The sequence below is a fragment of the Perognathus longimembris genome, chromosome 2 (genome assembly GCF_023159225.1).
Source record: "Perognathus longimembris pacificus isolate PPM17 chromosome 2, ASM2315922v1, whole genome shotgun sequence".
NCBI lineage: Eukaryota > Metazoa > Chordata > Mammalia > Rodentia > Heteromyidae > Perognathus > Perognathus longimembris.
Window position 1 is genome coordinate 62,956,213 of NC_063162.1, and position 23,892 is coordinate 62,980,104.

General features: G+C 36.8%; 1 protein-coding gene and 2 long non-coding RNA genes across 5 annotated transcripts in view; 1 reads left to right on the forward strand and 2 right to left on the reverse strand.

Annotated features, from left to right (window-relative positions):
• The window catches only part of Parg (poly(ADP-ribose) glycohydrolase), a 120,548-nt gene that overhangs the window by 16,712 nt on the left and 79,944 nt on the right, over positions 1 to 23,892 (forward strand). For all 3 annotated transcript variants that reach the window (XM_048339291.1, XM_048339293.1, XM_048339292.1), the window contains one exon: positions 6,500 to 6,574. In XM_048339291.1, the coding sequence (XP_048195248.1) occupies positions 6,500 to 6,574 (75 nt within the window). The remainder of the gene's footprint in view (positions 1 to 6,499; positions 6,575 to 23,892) is intronic.
• On the reverse strand, positions 6,802 to 8,719 carry LOC125346596. Its single transcript, XR_007209975.1, has 2 exons — positions 8,370 to 8,719; positions 6,802 to 8,333 (listed from the first exon to the last, which is right to left on the reverse strand). It is a non-coding gene; the product is annotated as an uncharacterized LOC125346596 (long non-coding RNA).
• LOC125346597 lies at positions 21,340 to 22,899 on the reverse strand. Its single transcript, XR_007209976.1, has 3 exons — positions 22,625 to 22,899; positions 21,800 to 22,405; positions 21,340 to 21,595 (listed from the first exon to the last, which is right to left on the reverse strand). It is a non-coding gene; the product is annotated as an uncharacterized LOC125346597 (long non-coding RNA).

Sequence of the window (23,892 nt, forward strand, 5' to 3'; positions counted from 1 at the left end):
TCTGTGAGACTCTTATCTCCAATTAACCACCAAAAAACCTGAAGTGGAGGTATGGTTCACATGGCAAAGTGCTAGCTTTGAGCACAGAAGCTCAGGGACAGAACCCAGGAACTGAGTTCAAGCTCCAGGGTTGGCACCAAAAAACCACAAAAATAGTAATTTGATTTGTAACTAGAAGAAATTATAAAGGTCTATCAGTTAATATTAATTACATATGTACAAACAGAACTAAATATAAACTTCTGATGAGTATAGTGCTTATGCAGGAATAGCAAATTAATTTTTTCCATTTTAAACATAACAAAGTATTTGTGTTTATGATCACAGTGGAAATTTTGTATTCAGCATACCACTGATCCAAAGACCCAAATAGTATGTACAGGATTTAAGAAGAAAAGAATAACTCTACACAGAAAATATCATCTATTTACTCCAGAGGAGTAGGCAATCATATGTAGTTACTGGATGCTGAAGAATGCAAAGATGGAATCTTTATGCAGAATATCAATGTATAAATAAATACCATTTGACATACCTGTATCTGTAGTGTTTTCTAGGATCACTGACTCTTTCCTCTTTCTATCTGTTTAAAGTACTCAATTTTATGTCTGCAGTTTGTGTTTTAGACTTGGTTTTCAAAATCCTCAATTATGCACTTATATAAACAGTAGCAGGCTGCCCAAGACACTATCCAGCCTCCATTTATTTGTGAGACATGTCCTACATTCTTTATGGTCTTTATGGTGGGCTGTTAAGAATTTTCTTTTTTCGGGCTGGGAATATGGCCTAGTGGCAAGAGTGCTTGCCTCGTATACATGAGGCCCTGGGTTCTATTCCTCAGCACCACATATACAGAAAATGGCCAGAAGTGGCGCTGTGGCTCAAGTGGCAGAGTGCTAGCCTTGAGCAAAAAAGAAGCCAGGGACAGTGCTAAGGCCCTGAGTTCACGGCTCAGGACTGGCCAAAAAAAAAAAAAAGAATTTTCTTTTTTCTTCTTCAAATAAACCGAGTAGTCATTACATTCTGAATTACAGTCTCCTACCACTTGGTAGTTCTTTAGTGCACTGTGGTGACATTAGGAAGTGGCCATTCTTTTTTTTTTTTTTTTGCCAGTCCTGGGCCTTGGACTCAGGGCCTGAGCACTGTCCCTGGCTTCCTTTTGCTCAAGGCTAGCACTCTGCCACTTGAGCCACAGCGCCACTTCTGGCCGTTTTCTGTATATGTGGTGCTGGGGAACCGAACCCAGGGCCTCATGTATACGAGGCAAGCTCTCTTGCCACTAGGCCATATCCCCAGCCCTAGGAAGTGGCCATTCTTGTTCTTTATCTTATGCTAGATTCAACAGAACTGTAATCCACTGAGACTTCTGTGTGCTTATAGTAATTTTTTTTGTTTTGAGAAAATGCTGGAAGGGAAGAAGGGGAAAACATTAAAACCCTTGGTTGAATATGATTATGAATATAGTGATAGAATATAATAGCCTTTTTGCTGTTGATACACTATTTGTTCATGGATGTGGAGGAATTAGATTCAAAGCTTAAAAAATGAACAAGATCCTAAGACATACTATCATGCATCTTGAACTCCTTCAACAGATGATAGCTAAGAATATAATTTAGCATCCAGTTTTTCTAATGTGAGAAGGTAGACTACTTCTAAGATTTGAATACTAAAGGGAAAATAACTGTCAGCCATCTACAGGTTCTTCATCATTAGATTCAAACCAACATATTTGAAAATAAAATTCTCACATGGAACTATACATACATAGGCTTTTTTTTTTCTTTTCATTTTCTAATAGTGCAGTATAACTTTGTGCATGTATATACTGGTCCTGAGGCTTAAACTCATTGCCTGGGTGCTTTCCCTAATCATTTTCACTCAAGGCTAGTGCTCTACAATTTGAGTCACAACTCTACTTATGCCTTTGGGGTGGGGGGCAGTAGTTAATTAGAGGTAGGAGTTTCATGAACTTTGTCCTGCCCAGGCTAGCTTTAAACCACAATCCTTAGATCTGAGAAGCTAGGATTATAAGCATGAGCCGTCAGTGCCCTGCTACAGTATAATAACTTTTTGCATTATATTTGGTATCATCAATAATCCTGAGGTGACTTGAATATATTTAGGAGGATATGTGTAGATTATATGCAAATCTGACACCAACCTGTATACAAGACTGAACATCTTCAGATTTTATTATTCTCCATGTACCAATCCCTCACATGAGAGATTAATGATGATAATAAAATCCCAGTAAGGAATTAAAGAATAAGTATTATTTGAAATGTTTTTCCCCTTACCAACATTAAGGAATAATTTATGTATAAGAAACCATTCCCCATTTGGGCAAAGTAGCAGGATACAAAAATAAATCTACAATAGTCAGCAGCCTTTCTGTACACCAATAGTATACAAGCAAAAAAGGAAATCATGGGAACAGTACCATTCGCAATAGTTAAAAAAAGAGTAAAATATCTAGGAAATAACCTAACCAAACATGTAAAATATCTATTTAGTAAAAACTATAAAGAGAGAAATCATAGAGGATACCAGATAATGGAAAGACCTTCCATGCTCATGGATAGGGAGAATCAACATCGTGAAAATGGCCATATTGCCAAAGATGATAAATTCAATGCAATCCCCATCAAAATCCCAATGACATTCTTTACTGAAATAGAGAAAATCCAAAAATTCATCTGGAACAACAAAAGACCTAGAATAGCCAAAGCAACCAGGCAAAAGAGTAGCCCAGGAGGTATCACAATGCCAGATTTCAAGCTCTATTACAGAGCCATCATAACAAAAACAGCCTGGTACTGGCACAAAAACAGACCCAAAGAGCAATGTAATAGGATAGAGTCCCAGAAATAAAACCATATACTTATAGTCAGCTGATACTTGACAAAGGAGCCAAAGACCTACATTGGAAAAAATTGAGCCTTTGGTGCTGGGAAAACTGGGCAGCCATATGCAGAAAACTCAAAGTGGACCCTAGCCTGTCACCATGCACTAACACCAACTCAAAATGGATTAAAGACCTCAACATCAGACCTGAAACCCTGAAACTACTGAAGGACAGAGTAGGAGAGACACTAGAACTTATAGGCATAGGCAGGAACTTCCTGAACAGAGTCCCAGGGGCACAACAGATAGGGAAGAGATTCGACAATTGGGACTACATCAAAATAAAAAGTTTCTGCACAGCTAAAGACATAGACATTAAGCTAGAAAGACAGCCAGCCTACTATCCATCATCTACAGAGACCTCAAGAAACTAATCCCCCCCAAACCTAATAAACCAATCACTAAATGGGCAAGGGTTGGCTAAAAAGAGACTTCACAAAAGAAGAAATAAAAGTGGCATAGAAACAAGAGGAAATGTTGAACATCCCTGGCAGTAAAGGAAATACAAATAAAAACAACACTGAACTTAGGCAACAACAAATGCTGGAGGGAATGCAGAGGAACCCTATTGGACTGCTGGTGGGATTGTAAACTAGTACCACCACTCTGGAGAGCAGTCTGGAGGTTCCTCAAAAACTCAGCATAGACATACCCTATGGCCCAGCCAGACCACTCCTAGGCATCTATCCTGAGCAACAGGATCCAGGATATGACAGGACACCTGCACCTCCATGTTCATCGCTGCACTGTTCACAATAGCCAAGATGTGGAAACAACCCAGATGGCCCACAACAGATGAATGGATCAAAAAAAAAATGTGGTACCTGTACACAGTGGAATTCTACACAGCTATTAGAAATGATAAAATAATGGCATTTGCTGGGAAATGGACAGATCTAGAACAAATCACGTTAAGTGAGACAAGCCTAGAACATAGAGACAAATGGCAGATGGTCTCCCTGATATGTGGGTGTTAGAAATAAAAGACATGACAAAGAAAACAGGACCCAAGATACCAATTCACAGAGAGACCAAAAAAGGTCAGTCTTGGGAGAAAGGCACCAAAAAGTAAAACACAAACACTAATTCATATGTATGAAAATTAATATCCAGGCTGAAAAGAACTCCAAAGATAAGGAAGCAAAGGACTTCTTCACAATTAGTTTTAGAGTATTTAGAGGACCCTATACTCTTTACCTCACATATGGTGTATACACATGCACATCTGAAAGAAACTAGAAGGGCACACAATGAGTGGAAAATGGGGGAGGAAAATACAGTAGGAAGGGCCCAACAGCTACAATGATGAGAGTAAACTAAGCAAATCAAGGGCAATGGGGAGGAGGGAAGAAATGAGAGAAAAAGAACAGATTACACTAAGCAAAGGAAAGAAATGTATAAATCACCCGATCTGGAAGGAAATGTTTTATTGTTAATAATCATAGAGGCCATAAACATTGTAGACTAGAATGACAATGTCCATCAAGGGAAAGATTTTTTTTTTAAATGGTGAAAGCAAGGAGGGTGGGTTGTGGGGAGGGAAGGAAGGAGAAAAATGAGGAAGGGGGTAACAAGTATGACAAGAAGTTTATATGTATTCAGTACCTTACATATGTAACTGTAACCCCTCTGTACATCATCTTGACAAAAAAAAAAAGCAAGCATTCCTGCTTGGGGCCAGTGGCTCATGCCTGTAATCCTAGCTATTCAGGAGGCTGAGATCTGAGGATTGTGGTTCAGAGCCAGCTCATCTCGAGTTAACCACCAGAAAACTGGAAGTGTGCTGTGGCTCTAGTGGTGGAGAATAAGCCTGAGCTGAAGAGTTCAGGGACAGCACCCAGGGCTAGAGTTCAAGCCCCACGACCGACAAAAAAAGAAAGAAAAACCATTCCTTTTTAAGAGACTACTTTGATGCATTTTGACATTTGCATCTATCTACTGGTGAAGTCCCCATTATAGTCAAAACATAAGACATTTCTGTCAGCCCTGAAGATTCCTGTTGCTCCATTGTTGTCTGTTTCACTTGCTGCTCTGGCTTCAGACAACTAGTTTGCTCTTTCACTATAGATTAGTTGACAGTTTATATAAATAAGAGTTTCATAGTATGTATTTATAGTGTTTGCAGACTTTTGAGATTCATAAAACCTTTTGTCATTTTATTTTATTGTTAGTGCTTTTCTGTAGGCACTTGCATATCCCATGATTCAGAGTAAATACTATGTTTTTGTGGGCTCACATCTTGTAGGAAGTTCTTTGGCAATGTTTTAATTTTGTTTTTGTGGTATTTGGGATCAGCTTCATGGCTTGGTAAATGCATTCTATCACAGGGCTAACCACAGCCCAGAGTGTTGGTTTTTAGTCTTTTTGTTTTTTCTTTAACAATAAGGAAATTAGGAAGCTGGGTGGTAGTAATTTAACACAGTATTTTTCAGACTTGTACCTCCTTCAGTAAAAACAAAAAAGAAAATGAGCATTTATTACTAATAGAATCGTTTATAAATTCTACACATGTATTACTGTTATTTATAATAAAATGTAATTATAATGATAAATAATAGCTTTTCCCCACAGCTAATGGATTGCCTTATGTGTAACTGACTCTAGAAGCCAGATTTATATCTATTTAAACAGTTAAAAGTTATACCAGCAGATGGCATAATTTTTCGGCTTTTTATCCCTTATAGTAATACAATTTGTATGAATTGCTGGGAGAAGATAACCATTTATATATAGCTTATAAAAGTAGCCAATAGTAAAGGGAAAAGATCATTTGATACTTTAAAATAGTATTTCTCCATCTTTTTTCCATTATTTCCTTTATTGCAGATGCAAATACTCTTTCCTTATCTCATCTCCTTGGAGTGAGATTTTAGCATTATAGGTATATAGTATCTCTGTCTGTGTCACACATTCACAATGTATGTATATATGTACATGTATGCACATACTTGAATATGTACATTATCTTTTAACTGTTTCATGATCCACCAACCATTGTGATCTTTAGAGTTTATTTTTTATGAACCAAGATCCAAATCTTGCCCATATCACCTTATATTCAGAATGCATGCATTAGGGTAATTATGTTTTTCTTCTATTATTTGACCTTTCTAATCTCATTTTCTTAATATATTATTATATATTCTGTTCATCTGTAGCTCCTGTTGTGGAATAGCTAATGGCAAAAGGAAGTTTGTTTAACATTAAGATTACCTGAGCCAGCCAGATGCTGGTGGCTCATTTTGTAATCTTAGCTACTTAGGAAGCTGAGATATGAGGATCTTGAGCAAAGTCAGCCCAGGCAGGAAAGTCCATGAGGCTCTTATCTCCAGTAAACTACTCAGAGAAGACCATAGAGCTCAAAGTGGAAGAGCACTAGCCTTGAGCACAAATATTATGCTCAGTGACAGCTCCCAGGCCCTGAGTTCAAGTCCCATCTGGGTACATTTTTTTGCACTTAACGAGTGGTTGTTTCTTTTTCTGCACAAAATTTAAAAAATGTTTACCTGAAGTAATTTATTAAAGAGACAAAATTATTCATAGATAATTCACAGGACTCTATCATGAGGTCTTGTTTCTGCTTTTTCTGTAGGATGCTATTCTGAAATACAATGTGGCATATTCCAAGAAATGGGACTTTACAGCTTTTGTTGACTTCTGGGATAAGGTAAAAGTATGCATATTTCTTTAACTATGAAATAAAAAAATTGCATAAGTTTAAGAAAAATATCTGTAATTTTTCTACATGTAACATAATCATATTTTATTTCTATGAATGTCCTGTTTTTTATGTTTGTTTTCCTTCTCTCCTCTGCTCCTCCCAAAAGGGATTAGATTCAGATCTTTCTGATTCTAGCACTCTATGGCTTGAGCAACACCCTAGTCCTTTTTTGCTTTTTGTTGTTTATTCTTCAGTGGCGACTCCTATCCTTATCTTTCAACAAGCATCAGCTCTGCCCCACAGCTCACTCTGGGACTTGTGCTTGCTACAAAAGCACCTTACCACTTAAGCCTTGCCCAGATTTCTGTTTTGTAAAGACATGTTTTAGGTAGTAGAACTAGAAACTATGAATTGTTTTATTTCCGCATGAACTTATTTTCTGTTTTATTGTCATAATGTTATTAGCATTATCCTCTATATTCTGTGATAAAATTATTCTTGCTCCTACTCAAACTTGGTTGCATCTGTTTTAACTTAATTCTATAGTAACTTGTTACTTACGAGTGTATATTTATATTATACATCCATACAGAAACATTTAGATATATTCCCATATTTATTTTTTTAACATACAGAAACTTAGATTTTAATTCTAAAAATAAGGATGTTTTATAATTAAGTGTAATAACAATCTTAAGGTTAGCAATACTTCTATATTTAATACTCTGGTGTCTCTAGTCAATTTCCCTTATGCTACTAAAAATATGTTCTATAGTAGTTTTTTTTTTTTTTCCAAAATAGGATTTAATCACAGAAACTAATTGTCTGGATAACTACAGCAGTTTGAATTTGTCTAATTACTTCCTTTTTGTTACACTAAACTAATGTTACTCCTATTTCTTTTCACTATGAAGGTTAGATCTATGAGGCTTGGTTATACTGTTTCAAGATTTTTGGTAAAAATCTTGGGGTGCTGTGTGGTTCATATTGCCATATATCAAGAGGCATATGATGTCTGATATACTGACACCAGATTTAATCATTTGGAAAAATACAGTCAGTTCTGCTTTTATGCCATATATACCTTTAATATCATTACACTATGCAAAATTGTATAATATCACGAAACTTACAGGTAAATGGTAGAAGGTCAACATTCAGGAATTTTGTTAATGATAACTAAAAATACCCATTAAAATTCATAGTTTTACATATGTGAGATGGCTATGAAATATATAAATACTACAATGAATTTGGCACTTAAACTTGGAAAAGATCTGTGGCTTGCCTGTGGAAGTGAGCAACAAGAGGGTTTCAGCCTGTGGGCTATTAGGAGGTGATGTAGAAGGATCTCATGAATTGAATGTTAAGTCCAGTACCAGATACGGATGCATATATCCCATCACACAATTGGTGATGTATAATAGTCTGGAAATGTTCATTGTGTATGTGTGTGCATTTTGGCCCATCTGGGTACATTTTTTTGTACTTACCGAGTGTTTTTTTCTGTACAAAATTATATTTCATCATAATGTAACTGCATTATGCTCATGGCATTCCCTGGTTTATGATTTGTTTTGGAAAGCATTTGCATTTCACAAAAATATCTCAAAATTGACTGGTAGGGTAATTTATTTTCCTTTTTTTCCTTTCTTTTTTTTTTTTTTTTTTTTTTGGTCTTCAAATGGTTATACAAGAGTGTTACATCTTAACCTGCTAATGTATATGTCCAGTACATCTTGATCATTCTTGCCTGTTCCCTCTCCTCCTTCCCCCTGGAGTCCTCTATCATGTTTCCTACTTCCTTCCTCCTGGAGTCCTATCACATTTCCTACTTCCTTTTGCATGTATGTACATTTGAATATTATGACTGTATTTGTCCCAGATACCCTTTTCTGTTTATCCACACAACCCCTGTTTTTTCCTCCACTCAGCATAATCCCCTTGAAATCCACAAAATATATTGATCACTTTTCCTTTTTTTATTGAATAGTATTCTGTTTTATTTATAGTTTATAATTAGTTTAACAGTGTGTCCATTTAAGCCATTTGGATTGTCCTTAGTATTTTAGAAGTTTTTTTTTTTTTTTTGCCAATCCTGAAGCTTGGACTTGGGGCCTGAGCACTGTCCCTGGCTTCTTTTTGCTCAAGGCTAGCACTCTACTTCTTAAGCCACAGCACCATTTCCAATTTTTTCTGTATATGTGGTCCTGAAGAATCGAACCCAGGGCTTCATGCATGCTAGGCAAGCACTCTACTGCTAGGCCACATTTCCAGCCCTGAACAGGCTTTTTCATGCATAGTTTGTCCCTGGAGAGACAATCTAATCCTACTGTATTCTCCTACTGTTGCATACAGCCATGCTATGATTTCTCTCTACACAGACTGTTTGACCTCTGTCTGCTTCCTCATTTTCTGAGCAACTCATATACCCATCTTCCTCCACTATTTTGAGATTCTCTCCTTTACTCATATTTTGCTTACCCCTTCCAAAATGGGACGCCACCTTTCTTTGAGTTTCTGTGACAAATGTTTTACTTTATTTTGTGTTACTTACTCCCTTTGCCTTGCTTTATTTGTGAAATACTGACATTATCTACAACTTTGAAACTTTTCCTGGGGCAAAGTAGGGAATCTTGGCTTTGAGTCTCCTATAGTACTTGGTGTAATCAATGTCCTCACATCTAGCAAGTGCTCAGTAAATATTTATGGACTTGATTTCAGCAGATAAGATAGTCATATTGATTTTCAGAGTTACCATTGTCAGGAGAGTATTAGTTGTAGAAATAGGTCAAGTTAAGAAAAATCGGCATATTTCTGATTTCTGTCTTCCTCTCCTGCCTGTGCATAAAACAGACTCCACTATAGTGAACTTTCCCGAACAGATGATATTGCAGAGTTCTTGTCAGTTCACTTCCTATGACAGAAAGACCTGTCCATTCTTAGGTTTGCTGGTCCAAATCCAAATTAAAGAGGTTAGCTAACTGTCTTGGTGAGAATTCAGACACTAAGCTTATTCTGAATCCTCATGATAGGGTCTGCGATCAAAGGAACAAGACTGACCCAATGCAAAAGTATAACAAAGTTTATTTGGCGTCAAGCATTGAGATCACTAATTGAATGGCCAGGGCCTCCCCCTTGGAGAGCGACCCTTCCCCTCTCTCATAGGCTACTTTTAAGGCAAAGTAACTGCAAACTGCAATGCCAACAGCTGCCCTTTAACACCATTGACTCACACTAGGGAAATTCCAGCGTGGGTTTTCCTGATTGGCTATCTATCCTTTCAGTTACCTATTTTGGTTTTGATTTCCTGATTGGCTGTCTATCCTTTCAGTTACCTATTTTGGTTTTGATATCGGGAACTGGCCTTGGTATCAGGAACTGACAGTAGATGGTCACGTAGCACTGATGCAGGGGGTTAATGCAGGATGTAGAGCAAGTCACAAATGGGTCAAGCAAGCCGTTTACAGAAGCAGAATTTTGCCGTCAGGCTGACTTAGTACCAACTTTATTTTAACCATTGCCACCATATTTTTCCATTACCACTAAGCAAGCATGAGTGTGCTAGAACAATCTAGTACTTAATCGTAAGTAAACCAACCCAACAGTTACCAAAGCATTTCTACTACTGTTATGGTTATTTCTATAGTCTATGACTATGATCATTTTTTACTGTCAGTTACCATGGTTGCTACCTAGGTACAGAGGGGAGCAAGGGCTCCCTATATTTTAAATGTCAAACTACAAGAAACTAGTATCACGGGTGAGGGTGCAGCCCTCTAGCATGGAGTCATCACCAGGGCTTAGAAGCTGTTGTAATTTAACACTAAAACTTACTATATTTAGTCACTCAGGTTCTCAGGTTAGCCCTTACACCTCATTCTAATTATCCTCTGATAATTTGAAAGAGCTTTAAAATGTGAAAATGCTGATGCAGTAGGACTAACGCCACCATCTCTTATTTATTTGTTTCCAGTAATGTTCAGTTACCTCACAAAGTATTTGTGGGGCAACATAATATAGAGGAGTGACTTTCAAATTCATTGTCTGATTCTCAGAAGATTGTTAAGACACATTGCTGCTTACTGATGTCGTTTCTGGTTCATTAAGTCTGCATTGGGACGTGAGACTTTGCATAAAAAAAAGTAGTTTCAGGTACCACACTTCAAGAACCAGTTGAAGTAAAAAGCATAGAATTAGAAACAGGAATGTTTTTGCAGTTTCAGCTTTGTAGCCTTGACAAGTTACATTGTACCATTGTACCTTATTTCCTCACTTGTTAAATGACAAAATCATTTCCTTACCAACCAGTGTATCTAAAATCACTTTGAAATTCTGCAGTAATAATCTAATATTATTACTGTCTTATCTCTTAAGTTTGTTTTGCCTCTTACAGAAAGGCAAGGAAGGGGGCTGGGAATATGGCCTAGTGGTAAAGTACTCGCCTCATATACATGAAGCCCTAGGTTCGATTCCTCAGCACCACATATATAGAAAAGGCCAGAAGTGGTGCTGTGGCTCAAGCTGGCCAAGTGCTAACCTTGAGCAAAAAAAAGCCAGGGACAGTGCTTAGGCCCTGAGTTCAAACCCCAGGACTGGCAAGAAAGGAAAAAGAAAAGAAAGGCAAGGAAGGAAGGTTGGTTTTATCCAGGGCATCAGCAGTTCATTCTTGTAGTCCTAGCTACTCCGGAGGCTAAGGTCTGAGAATCACAGTTCAAAGCTAAACTTGGCAGAAAAATCCATGCTTCATGGTTCACTGGGTAACTATATTTCTAGCTCTTCAAGAGGGCTGAGATCAGAGGATTGTGGTTTTTAGCTAGCCTGTGACCCAAGCAGTAGAGCACTAGCCATGATCAAAAAAGATAGGCCCTGAGTTCAAGCCTCAGAACTGTCCAAAAACAAAACAAAAACAACAACAAAAAAAAAACACCCATATAGCTCATAGTAAAACACCAGTCCAACAGAAAAGCCTTTTTGAATACCAGCAATAATACCAGAATACCAGAAAAGTCTTTGAATACCAGCTATAACTCCCCAAAAAAGTCTTGTGTACCTAATCAACTTGGAACGTAAATAAAAAAGTAAGATAGCAGATATTTTGTAATTTTGCAAAATAGTAACTTTTAGTGTTTTTTGTTGTTGTTCTTTTGTTTTGTTTTTGCCAGTCCTGGGCCTTGAACTCAGGGCCCGAGCATTGTCCTTGGCTTCTTTTTGCTCAAGGCTAGCACTCTGCCACTTGAGCCACAGCGCCATTTCTGGCCATTTTCTATATATGTGGTGCTGGGGAATTGAACAACCCAGGGCTTCATGTATACAAGGCAAGCACTTTTGCCACTAGGCCATATTCACAGCCCCCCCTCCCCACTTTTTTTAAATACAATTTTGAGATCCTGTCTTGAAAACAATCTGGTGTGGTGATCCATACCTGTGATGTCAACTACTAGAAAGATAGAAGGTGGAGGATCTCCTAGGCTATCCCAGGTAAAAGTGGGAGACAGAGTGGGGCATTGTTCAAGTGAAAGCCCTTAGTTCAATCCTCAGTACCACAAGGAAGGAAGGGAGGGAGGGAGGGAGGGAAGGAGGGAGGCTGATTTTTACATTACTATTTTAAAATTTATGTCTTAGTTTCATTTCCTTTTTTTTTTTTTTTTTTGCCAGTCCTGGGGCTTGAACTCAGGGCCTGAGCACTGTCCCTGGCTTTTTTTTTTTTTTTTTGCTCAAGGCTAGCACTCTACTACTTGAGCCACAGCACCACTTCTGGCTTATTCTGTTTATGTGGTGCTGAGGAGTGCATGCTAGGCAAGCACTCTACCACTAGGCCACATTCCCAGCCCCAGATGTCTTAGTTTCAGAGTGTTATTGCATCTACTCTTTGTAAAATAGTTTTCCAGATATGACTATATATAATGACAGGCCAGAGGGTATGTTAATTCTAAGACCTTTGACACATGCTCTGAATTTCCCTTCCAGTTGGTGGTTGTGTTTTCCTGTTCGCACTAGTAATATGGAGCCCTAGATCTGTCTCCATGCCTTCTGTCATAGTATACGAGGCAGGGCATCACAGATCCTAAGAACACAGTATCTGCAAGGTATAAAGGCTTAATATGATTGCTGGGTTGTTTCCTAAGAAAGTATAGCTTGAAGATATTTGAGCTTCTTGGAAAACCAAATTCTGGTTAGGATACAGTAATTTTCTAGCAAGTTTATTGTATCAGTGTAGTGTGATATTTAACTTGCCTTGATAGTCTGAAATAATATTTCCCCCGGCTATATCTTTTACACACTACTAGTTGGGCGTGTGGGGTAGAGGAATATTCTTTGGCTGCTATTAAGGAGAGAAAAGGAAATAATACTGAAGACCTGCACATCAAAAGGAATCTAGCTGGGCATCTATGGCTCATGCCTATACTCTTAGCTACTCAGGAGGCAAATCCAAAGGATTGTGGTTCTAGGACAGCCCAGACAGAAAAGTCACAAGATTCCAACTCCAGAATAACAAGCTTAAAAAAGGGATTCAAGTGTGACTCAAGTGGTTAGAGCACTAGCAGAACAAGTACAAGGCCTTACACTCAAATCCCTGTACTTACAAAAGAAAAAGCAATATACTAATGCATTAAATTCTCATGTTTTTGGAATGTTCGATTTTTTCATTATTTAGAGAATATTAGTTTCAAACCCATGTAGACAAAACCTTACATATTTGATACAGTGCGTTTACTCCTGTACAAATGGAAAAAATTAAGTTTAACATTTCTAGACCAATATGGCTATTAATTTCTCTTCAGTGCCAACACAATATGGTAATCTGGCATACTTTTTCAAAGTTGACAGCACAGCTAAAGTTTCAAAAATTCAAATTCTATATGTATATGTTTTTATTTATTTAAAAAAACCCGTAACAGCAGTATGTTATGCATCAATAGCAACAACAGCTTTTGCAGGTTCTGTAGTCATCTGAACAAAATTAGTCATCCAGCATAATCCATTAATAAAAAGAAAAAAAAAACCAAAAAAGTGCAAAGTTCCATTACTGTTGTGGCACCATTTTTTTTATTAGCTTCTCAATCATCATCTGGAAAGACAACTGTAATGTTTAACGAGAAAAATATAGCTAGGTTTGTAAAAGTTAATTAATCAGTTCAACGTGTGTGTGTTTGTGTATGGGACAAAGTTAGATTTGAATTAAGCTGTTCCTATACAAACCAGGTGATCAGTAACTACTTATGGATACAAAAAAAGACTAATATTAGGCTCCAAAGTCTGTGTCTTTTTCATTATAATGATCTTTATCCCTCTAAGAACACTCAAAAGGGCTGGGAATGTGGTTTAGTGGTAGAGTGCTTTGACTTGCATGCATGAAGCCCTGGGTTCAGTGCCTCATAAACAGAAAAGGCCAGAAGTGGCATTGTGGCTCAAGTGGTAGAGTGATAGCCTTGAACAAAGAAGCTCAAAGACAATGCCCAGGCCCTGAGTTCAAGGCCCAGTACTGGCCAAAAAGAAAAAAAAAGAACACAGAATATCCCTATATATAAGGTGCTACTCTGCAGAATATACAGATTTGAGTGACAGCTTTATTATCCTTAGAAAGCAGGAAGCACTCTATATGCCCATAGTTTTCTATAATAATTAAGCACAATAGTAAAACAAGTTCTTTAACAAGGCCTGTTGAGTCATAGAAGGCAAAAGAGGTGTTTATTTGGGGTCATTAACTAACTGTAAAGGTCATATAACTTGGGTGATTGGGAGTATCAAAGAGAAATTGCTAAAAGTTAGTATTTAAATAACATTTTAAGTGTACTGATTTTTAACTTATTTTCAAGGTTCATTTTGTACCTTTTAGTGGTGAATGGTTCTTTATTGTATAGGTATACTACATGTCTTCATTCATCTCTTCACCAGTGATTGAATGTTTACTTGTTTTTTTGTTTTGGCTATTATCAGGCATGCTACTCTTTTTTAAAATATTTATTTTAAATATTTTAATCGAACCCAGGGCTTCATGTATACAAGGTAAGCACTCTTGCCACTAGGTCATATCCCCAGCCCCTACTCTGGATATTTTTAAAGAGATTTTTACTTGATCATATGTTTTCCTATGGAGTTGATTTGCTCTGGGATAGGATAGTAATTTGGGGCGGCTGGGAATGTGGCTTAGTGTTAGAGCCCTGTGTTTGATTCCTCAGCACCACATAAAACAGAAAAAGCCAGAAGTGGTAGTGTGGTTCAAGTGGTAGAGTGCTAGCCTTGAGCAAAAAGAAGCCAGGGACAGTGCTCAGGCTCTGAGGCCAAGCCAGGACTGGCAAAAAAAAAGAATAGTAATTTTTTAACTCTTAATGAAGTAACTAATTATATTCCAAAGTGGCTGCATTATTTTATAATATGACCAGCATTAAAAAAGTCATTCTATTCCTTTGTAGCTTAAGTAACATTTTAATTTCTCTTATTTTAGCCATTTTAGTGAGGGTATAATAATAACATTGTGTTCTTATTGGCATTTCTGGAGTAACTTGATTGTCTTTTCATGTGATGATGGCATTTTAGAAATAATTATTCACATTGTTTTTCCTTATTATTCAGTTATGTATGTTCTTTATATATTCTAGATATGTTTTTCTTGTCAGATATGTGATTTGCAAGTATTTTCTTTTTCTTTTTTTTTTTTTTTTTTGCCAGTCCTGGGCCTTGGACTCAGGGCCTGAGCACTGTCCCTGGCTTCTTCCCGCTTAAGGCTAGCACTCTGCCACTTGAGCCACAGCGCCGCTTCTGGCCGTTTTCTGTATATGTGGTGCTGGGGAATCGAACCTAGGGCCTCGTGTATCCGAGGCAGGCACTCTTGCCACTAGGCTATATCCCCAGCCCATTTGCAAGTATTTTCTTCCACAATGTGAGTTGTGTTTATTTTCTTAAAGCTCTGTTTTATTGGATAAAGTGTAATTTATCTATTTTTGTTTTGTTATTTCTCATTGGATGCTCTATCTATGTCTAGGGCTTGTTTTTCTTGCAATAGTTGAACAGTTTTAGTCCTTATTCTCTTTCTATTCTCTATTTTGCATTAATTTTTATGTATGGTGTGAGGTATGTTTCCATTTTTTTCATGCAACTCTTCATTTGAGTTAATTTTCAGAGTAGCAGGAGGTAGGGGTTCAGTTTTATCACTTTGCTTGTGGATGTTCATTTTATTGGCATCATTTGTTGAAAAGACTATCCTTAGTAAATTGTCTTGGCACTCTTTTCAAAACTTGTTTCTATTAATGTGTAAGTTTGTCTTATTTATTTATTTATTTATTTATTTATTGGCTGGCCAGTCCTGGGGCTTGGACTCAGGGCCTGAGCACTGTCCCTGGCTTCTTTTTTGCTCAAGGCTAGCACTCTGCCACTTGAGCCACAGCGCCACTTCTGGCCATTTTCTGTATATGTGGTGCTGGGGAATCGAACCCAGGGCCTCATGTATATGAGGCAGGCACTCTTGCCACTAGGCCATATCCCCAGCCCTAAGTTTGTCTTCTTGGTTTTATTTCACTGATATATATGTTCTTAAGCTAGTAATACACTGTCTTGATTATTGTAGTTTTACGGTAAGTTTTAGAATCAAGAAGCACATATACTCGTAACTTTATTTTTCTTGCAGTTTGATTTGGCTATTTTTAATCATTCACATTTCAATATGAATTTTAGGATTACATTGTTAATTTCTGCAAGCTTGCAAAAGACAGTTTTTAGGCATCTGTAAAGTAAGTAGTAGATACCTTAGCGCTCCATCAGTAAATTGGAAACCTCAGAGAGTATCCTTGTGTCTTAAATGTCTCTCATTTTTAAAGATGTCATTTCTGATGCATTGAAAAGTTAAATTGATATGAACTTTTTCTTTATCACAAATTATCAGAAACATTTGTATGTTGTAATTTTCTAGGCTTAACTGGATACACTGGTTAATAAGAAGTATTACTAAATTTGATACCAGAAGGCAGTAAAGTATGCCACTGATTATGGTACATCTATCTGTCAGTCACTTTTTTCTCATTTATCAATCAGAATGCCCAGACAGGATCTTGTTTCCCTTCTATCTGGTGACCTTGCTCAGAAGAGATATACTCGGGAGGGTAATAGATAACGAGTTTTGGTGTATTTTGTGTAGATCATAAATATAAGGTGATTATTATGTGACTGATGATAGTTTTTAATTCTCTAGGGAAAAGAATCATTGCAGTTTTGACCTTCTTATTTTTATTTACTTTGTAAACATGGAACGACTGAAGACTCCTGAAAGTATTTCCAAATATTTCTTACTGTATTTTTCCAGTCTTTACACACACATGCACGCACATGTACATGGCATATGTAATGACATACACACACACACATATATAATCTTACTCATTTACATATAATGTCTTACATATATAGCTCAATTTCATCTATACTTATAATGTACTTACAATGGTTTGGTCTGTATTAGAAAGTCTTCTGTTATAGTATATAGCTTTATGGTTTTCATCAGAATAAATGCAGAATATTTAATTAAATTGACAAGTCATTGCTTTAGCCATTCTGTTGTCAGAAATTTCAGGAAATCTTTTTTTTTCCCCTCTGTGACCTTTTTCATTGTTGCTTAACATAACAAAACACTTTGAACACTTCGAGTTTTTAATATTTTGGTCTGTTTTTATGTCTGTCAGAGCCCTAAAGAATTATACAGAACTTAATTAAGATGTGGCTTATGGGAATAGCATTGCCCAGGCTTGCTGTAGTTAGTGAGAAGTGAGTGTCAGGCATATCTAGAGGGCAGTGATGGGGGGAAACATTTATTGTATGGGAGACAATTGTTTAAATTACAAATGAATGATACTTACCTTGCAAATCTCTGTCTGCATTTTGTACTAGTTATACTTCTTAATCTAAAGAATTCTTAAACATTAAGATAATTTGAAATTTTTGTTTGCTTTCTGTTTTACTAAATTTATTTTTTTTAACTAATTGGTAAAAACAAATTTATGGAATATTGTGATGTTTCAATATGAGAATGAACTGTGTAATGTTTAAGTCAGGGTAAACATATCTGTTGTCCCACATTTCATTTCTTTATAGTAGAAACATTGAAAATTCTTGTGGTCTTTTAAAGTATGTATAGCACATTATTGTTATCTATAGTTCACTTTGCTATTCAGAGTTTGGAAAATTTTCACTTAAATACTAGGGAAGACTATCCAGTTTCATGTCATAAAAGATTAATATAACAAGATTGGTATTACACATTTAATTAATCCTTTGTGGCTATTGATACTTATCTCCTTAAAACCTTCCTGTATGCTTGGCTGCTAGAAACTCAGGAGATTGAGATGTGAGGATTGCAGTTTGAGCCAGCCTGCACAGACAAATCTGAAAGTCTCTTAGCTCCAAAAAGCTCAGAAAGCTGGAACTAAGGCCTGGCTCAAGTGGTAGATCCCCACACTCCAGTGAGAAGTTGAGTGAGAGCTAGAGGCACCTGAGTTCAAACCCCAATACTAGCACAAAAAAGCAAAAAACAACCCACAGCCTTCCTATGGTTGATTTTTTTTATGAGCGATAGATTTTATAACCCAAACTACCTTAGAATAGGAATAATTAATATCAGCCATTATTTAATATGATTCCATGTTACTGTTATTACCTACAGACCACTGTCTTCTACAAGAAGCAAAAGAACCACAGTCCATGTCCGGCTGTGTGAGCGGCCTGTATATTGGGGTGGAGAATATTGCTAAAGGTTTTATTGTTTTTGTCAGAACTCACCCCAAATCATGAAGAGCCATCTGTTAATATGTAATTTATAGGTATACATTCAAGTGCTACTGTGTCATACTGATGTTATTTAGTGTTTTTGAATCTTGAATGCTATCTTGGTCTTCCTCCAGGCCAGCTGTTAGACGTGCTGGGAACAAATGATCTGTTTTATGGCCCTCCTGTGTGGTGTTCCACAAAATTAAATCCAAGCACTTTAGTAATTTATATTCCAAATGAATCAATATACTTATTCCTGCCATTTTTATAGGAAATTTCAATAAACTGTCCTATATATTAGAAAAGGTTCCTGTTATTATAGAATAATTTTAAATACTTTCATCTCACAACACCCATGGCATTATTTCATGCCTTTTTTTTTTTTTTTGCCAGTCTGGGAGCTTGAACTCAAGGCCTCAGCACTGTCCCTGGCTTCTTTTTGCTCAAGGCTAGCATTCTGCCACTTGAGCCACAGCGCCGCCTCTGGCCTTTTCTGTATATGTGGTGCTGAGGAATCAAACCCAGGGCTTCATGTATATGAGGCAAGCACTCTTGCCACTAGGCCATATTCCCAGTCCCTCATGCCATTTTTTAGTGAGTTAACACATGAAACACATTGAACACAAAGGCCACAGTGACTGAAAATGAGTAGACATATTTTTAAAGGGGTTTCTGTTCAGCTAGCTTCTCTTTCTGGATTGGGGTGGTATTTAAAAATGAATTTAGAATTTATTAAACTACACCCATAACTTTTGAATAGCTTCTGAATATATAGTTTACATATGTATAAAATGTTTAAATATTAAGAGCCTTCAGTTTAAAATTGATTTCATAGCAAACTTTTTCAGCAAATGCCTAAGGATTTTGGTGACAATTTCACCTGGGATTGAAAAAAAAAAAAAACTGAATTTTTTTGTGGCTTTTTTTGCATCTGGTTGCTAGAAGTAGAAAGAGAGAGAGAGATGAGTAGAACAATAAAGGGACATTTAAATTTTTTAATGAAAAAGAATGAAGTAGAAAGTTTTGTTTACTTTGACTGTTAGTGATATATGTTTTTTAGAAACCATACTTTAATAAATAATATTCCTGAGGTTTTTGCATGTAGAATAGATATATTGCTAGGTAACTTAGAAGTTGTGAATGTTTTATCTTTGCTGTAGTTATTGAAATTCTGGACATGCATTATACTATTAGCTGTTTACCTGTAACTTGTCAGAGGAAGACTGCGTAAAGTCTCTTTTTCTGTTACATTGGATGGCAGTAATGAATCCTTATTTATTTACATTCTACTCACTTTTCAAGGTAAATGGAGATTAAATTGCATTTTGAAACAGTCAAATTAATGGAGCAAATTTTATGCCTTACACCATTCTTTCCTTTGGAGTTCTTAATGTGTTATTTTTAAATGTTAAAACAAATATAGTATACTTCACTGCTATAAAGATTGAGGCATTACAGTTCTTTCAACATTTTTGAACTCTCTATGACCAAGAAAAACTTAGTTATAATGTATTGACATAACAGTAGAAATTTGGGGAAAACATATGCTTGTGTCAAAATAGATTACAAAAAATGTTATGTATATATAATAGTTGAAACTAAGTTTTAGTTTCTTCTTTATAAACTGATAAAGAGCTAAAATATAATGTTCAAATTATTAAGCAAAGATCATAGCATAAATCTGCCATCATTAAATAGTATAAAACACAGTAGTCATGCTTATGCATGCATCACCCCAGTACCAAGTGCATTTTGTATAAAGTGTATATTCTACAATATACCTCTTGGCTTTTTAGAATACAAAAAAGTGTTATGGGTAACTTACCTCTTGATATTTGTTATAATTATCAAAATAATTAGCATTTTTATTGTTGAATTTTTTGGAACAAAGATAAAGTTTCTTTCTGTCTCACAACCCACTCTCTGAAACCTCTATAAATATATCACCGAATGTTAGTGTTCTTTAAGTAGTTTGGGAAAACCTAACTCCAATCAATTGGTTGTTCAAATCAGAACAGATTTCTGTATCAGTGATCAGTAGGGATGTGACTTTCCATGATAATCTTCTGGTGTTGTGGTGGTAGGGTTTCTCTTCCTTGTTGTTTATGTGTCTGTTTTGATACTAACAAGTATAAAAGTAAGTAAGTAGTTTCTAAGTGCAGATAAAATGCATTACTTTTTAGCTTTTCATTTAGAATTCTTTATAAATAATCTATTTTCTGGGTCTTCAAAGCTTAAAATATTTAGCATCCTTGTTATATTTGTTATGAGGAGCCAGAATTAACCTCATAATTAGATGAATTCAGCCTTGAATGTTTCATAAGACTACAGCTAATGTCTTTATTGCTCTAGTTTTTGAACCTCTGATTTGGAGTTGAGTGGAAATTTAACCTTTTTGGACTTCTTCCCTTGGTGACTCAGACTCTGGAATCAATAAGATCTGCGTTTATTTTACAGCACAGTGTAATTCATGAGAACTATAGAAGCCAAAAGCCAGCTAATCAGTCATTTAGAATATTAAAACAGATTAAGTATGACTTCTAGATTTATATGTATTATGTGCCATTCTTTTCCCCTTTTTTGGTTAATATATGCTTTTATATCCCAGAGGACAAATTGCTCCAATTGGAACAAAGCACTTTGTTTTTCTAAACTTGAAGGGTTACTGGACAACCACTGTTAGTTGAGCCCTCCATGTACCATATTATTGAACAATTTTTTTTAATTGTAAAACACTGGCTTGTATTTATTCTTGTGGCAGACAAGGGAGGGTGTTACTCATACTCAAAAATTGAAATCCATTCAGTAGAATTCCTTTTAAATTATTATAGTATCCTGTAACTCTAGCCTCCCATCCTCCTTTGGTTCAAATAGCAGCAGAATCTATTCCTTTTAAATGTGGCTCACACCTGCAATCCTAGCTACTCTGGTGGTTGAGATCTGAGGATTCCAGTTTTAAAGCCAGCCAGGCAGGAAAGTCCATGACACTCTTATCACCAATTAACCACCAGAAAACTAAAAGTGGCGCTGTGGTCCAAAGTGGTAGCACTAGCTTTGAGCTGAAGAGTTCAGGGACAGTGCCCAGGCCCCAGAGTTCAAGTTCCACAACTGACCAAAAAAAAAAGTGTTTCTGTGACACTGATTTCATTTTCCAGAAACCTAACTTTGTTAAAGGGTCATAATAAGTATATGGTTTAATCTGCTTTATGATTTATATATAGCACTCTGTCATCTTGCTAGGAAGTGTTTTGTTATAGTTTGATTTGATGCCTTAAATCTTTTTTTTTTCTTTGCCAGTCGTGAGCCTTGGACTCAGGGCCCGAGCATTGTCCTTGGCTTCTTTTTGCACTCTGCCACTTGAGCCACAGCGCCACTTCTGGCCGTTTTCTGTATATGTGGTGCTGGGGAATTGAACCCAGGGCTTCATGTATATGAGGCAAGCACTCTTGCCACTAGGCCATACTCCCAGCCCACCTTAGTTCTTAAGAATTTGCATTTCTTATGCTCCAAATCATTAAGAATACATTCCATATAGCTCTTTTGGGTAAACTTACATGCATACACGCAACACCTCAAATCTGACCATGGAGGGTCTATGTACTCTGAACTATTTAAAGATAAATATAATAGGAATAAGTGAAAAGAGAGTATTGAAGCTGTTTTTCAAATTTATTTACTGTTTTAATGTGTAGCTTATAGAAAAAGCAGTAAACGCAAGTATAAAGACTATGTCCTGTGATCAATACACTGTTAAGTTCCACGGTCTCCCAAAAACTTAACCAGTAGTCTTTTTCCTTATTAGAGTTTTGTTACTGATAAGAGAAAAGTACTCACTCACCCATGACTTATTATTGTAGTGACAGGTAGCTTCATAAAGGCCGTCAGATCCTAAGCTGGCTAAACAGACTCTCTCTTTTTCCTTCCCTCCCTGTCTTCCATTGAGGATTGAGTTATGTATGGGGCCTGGCATAAAATAGACAAATACTCTAAAAATGATTGTTCATAAGCTGCATAGGACCTAACTACCACACTTGTTCCCTGATTAAACGAAGAACTTTCAGCATGGTAAATCACAGAGTGCTTTCCTTTATTTATTTTGATTTTGTTGCCAATCCTGGGGCGTGGACTCAGGGCCTGAGCACTGTCCTTGGCTTCTTTTTACTTGGCTAGCACTCTACCTCTTGAGCCACAGCGCTACTTCCGGCTTTTCTCTATATATGTGGTGCTGAGGAATCGAACCCAGGGCTTCACGTATACGAGGCGAGCACTTTACCACTAGGCCATATTCCCAGCCCACACAGAGTGCTTTCAAATGAAGGCCCAAGTGATATACACTGATACAGTACTTGCTGTTGGTTTTACCCACTTCAGCCCTGCAAAGCCCAGCTCCAAAAGCATCTGGGTGTAGAATGTTCAAGGTGTCACTGGTTAAGTAGCCATCTATGCAACCTCTTTGTTGTCTGCCAGTATGATCCTTTCCCTCTTCTGTGCCTATTGCTTCTATTGCAGATCATTGCAGCATCAGTCTTCTTGGAAGCTCTTCCTGTAGCATAGCCCTATCTCCTCTGAGATTTACCCCTCTACAAGAACCCCTTCCTTATAGCTATCTCTTCTGAGTTTGCTGCAACTCCTACTTGGCTATCTGTGGGGGAGACTAATGGGACTTTCAAGAGTTTTACTTTATAGCAAGTATGGTATAGGCCATATCTCTGCAAATGCCCATGATCCCTCCCTCCTCAGTAAATAAATATACAAAGTGTGATGAACACTTTACAAATGAAGGACTGAAAGCCAAGGTTTTAAGGGTTTAAACCAGTAAATGGGATCTCATCTTAGAGTATTATGGTGCATGTAGTCAGTCAGGCTTTCATATATCAAGTAGAGACAGAGCTGAACCAGTTTAAACATATCTCCAGAACCTTAAGGCAATTTGGAAATGATTAGGGAAAGGGGAAGATTCTTTTTAGAAACTAGTTACATAATTCAACCAGTTAAATAAAACTAGGGACTCCCAATAACTTCAAATATTATGATTATAAGTAGAAAGAAGAACCTAGAAAAATCCTGTATGAAAAAAGGTGGTCTTTATGACCTGCAGTCTTAGGTTTGACGTCATTTAAAGACTTGGAGCGTGTACTGCCCAATTCTGACAGTCTGTTCCTCTGAATCCTTTGCCAGCTAGTTATGCTTCCTCTTCTCACTGCTGATCTTTGACGCTGCTTTTCCTCTTGCCTGTAACCTGACTCCAACTGGAGTACCTTTGGTTAATTAATATTTGTGATAATGGCCCAGTTACTAATCACTTTCAAGTCCATGTGTAAGTCCCTCCACTGTTTTAACCTGTGTGACTCCAGCTTCGACCTGATATTCCATGGGTCAGCTCTTGACTTAAGAGTTGTGGATTTCCCTCCTTCCACAATGCTTACACTCACTTTTTGTTCATGTACTTTTTGTTTCTTAAAGTTTTTGCTAATTTTAATTTGGTCAACTGTTTTCCCTGTGCAAGTACTTTGTAAAGAAAGAGTTGAGCAGTTAGTGGAACGTGCTACTATGTCTTTTATCCTCCT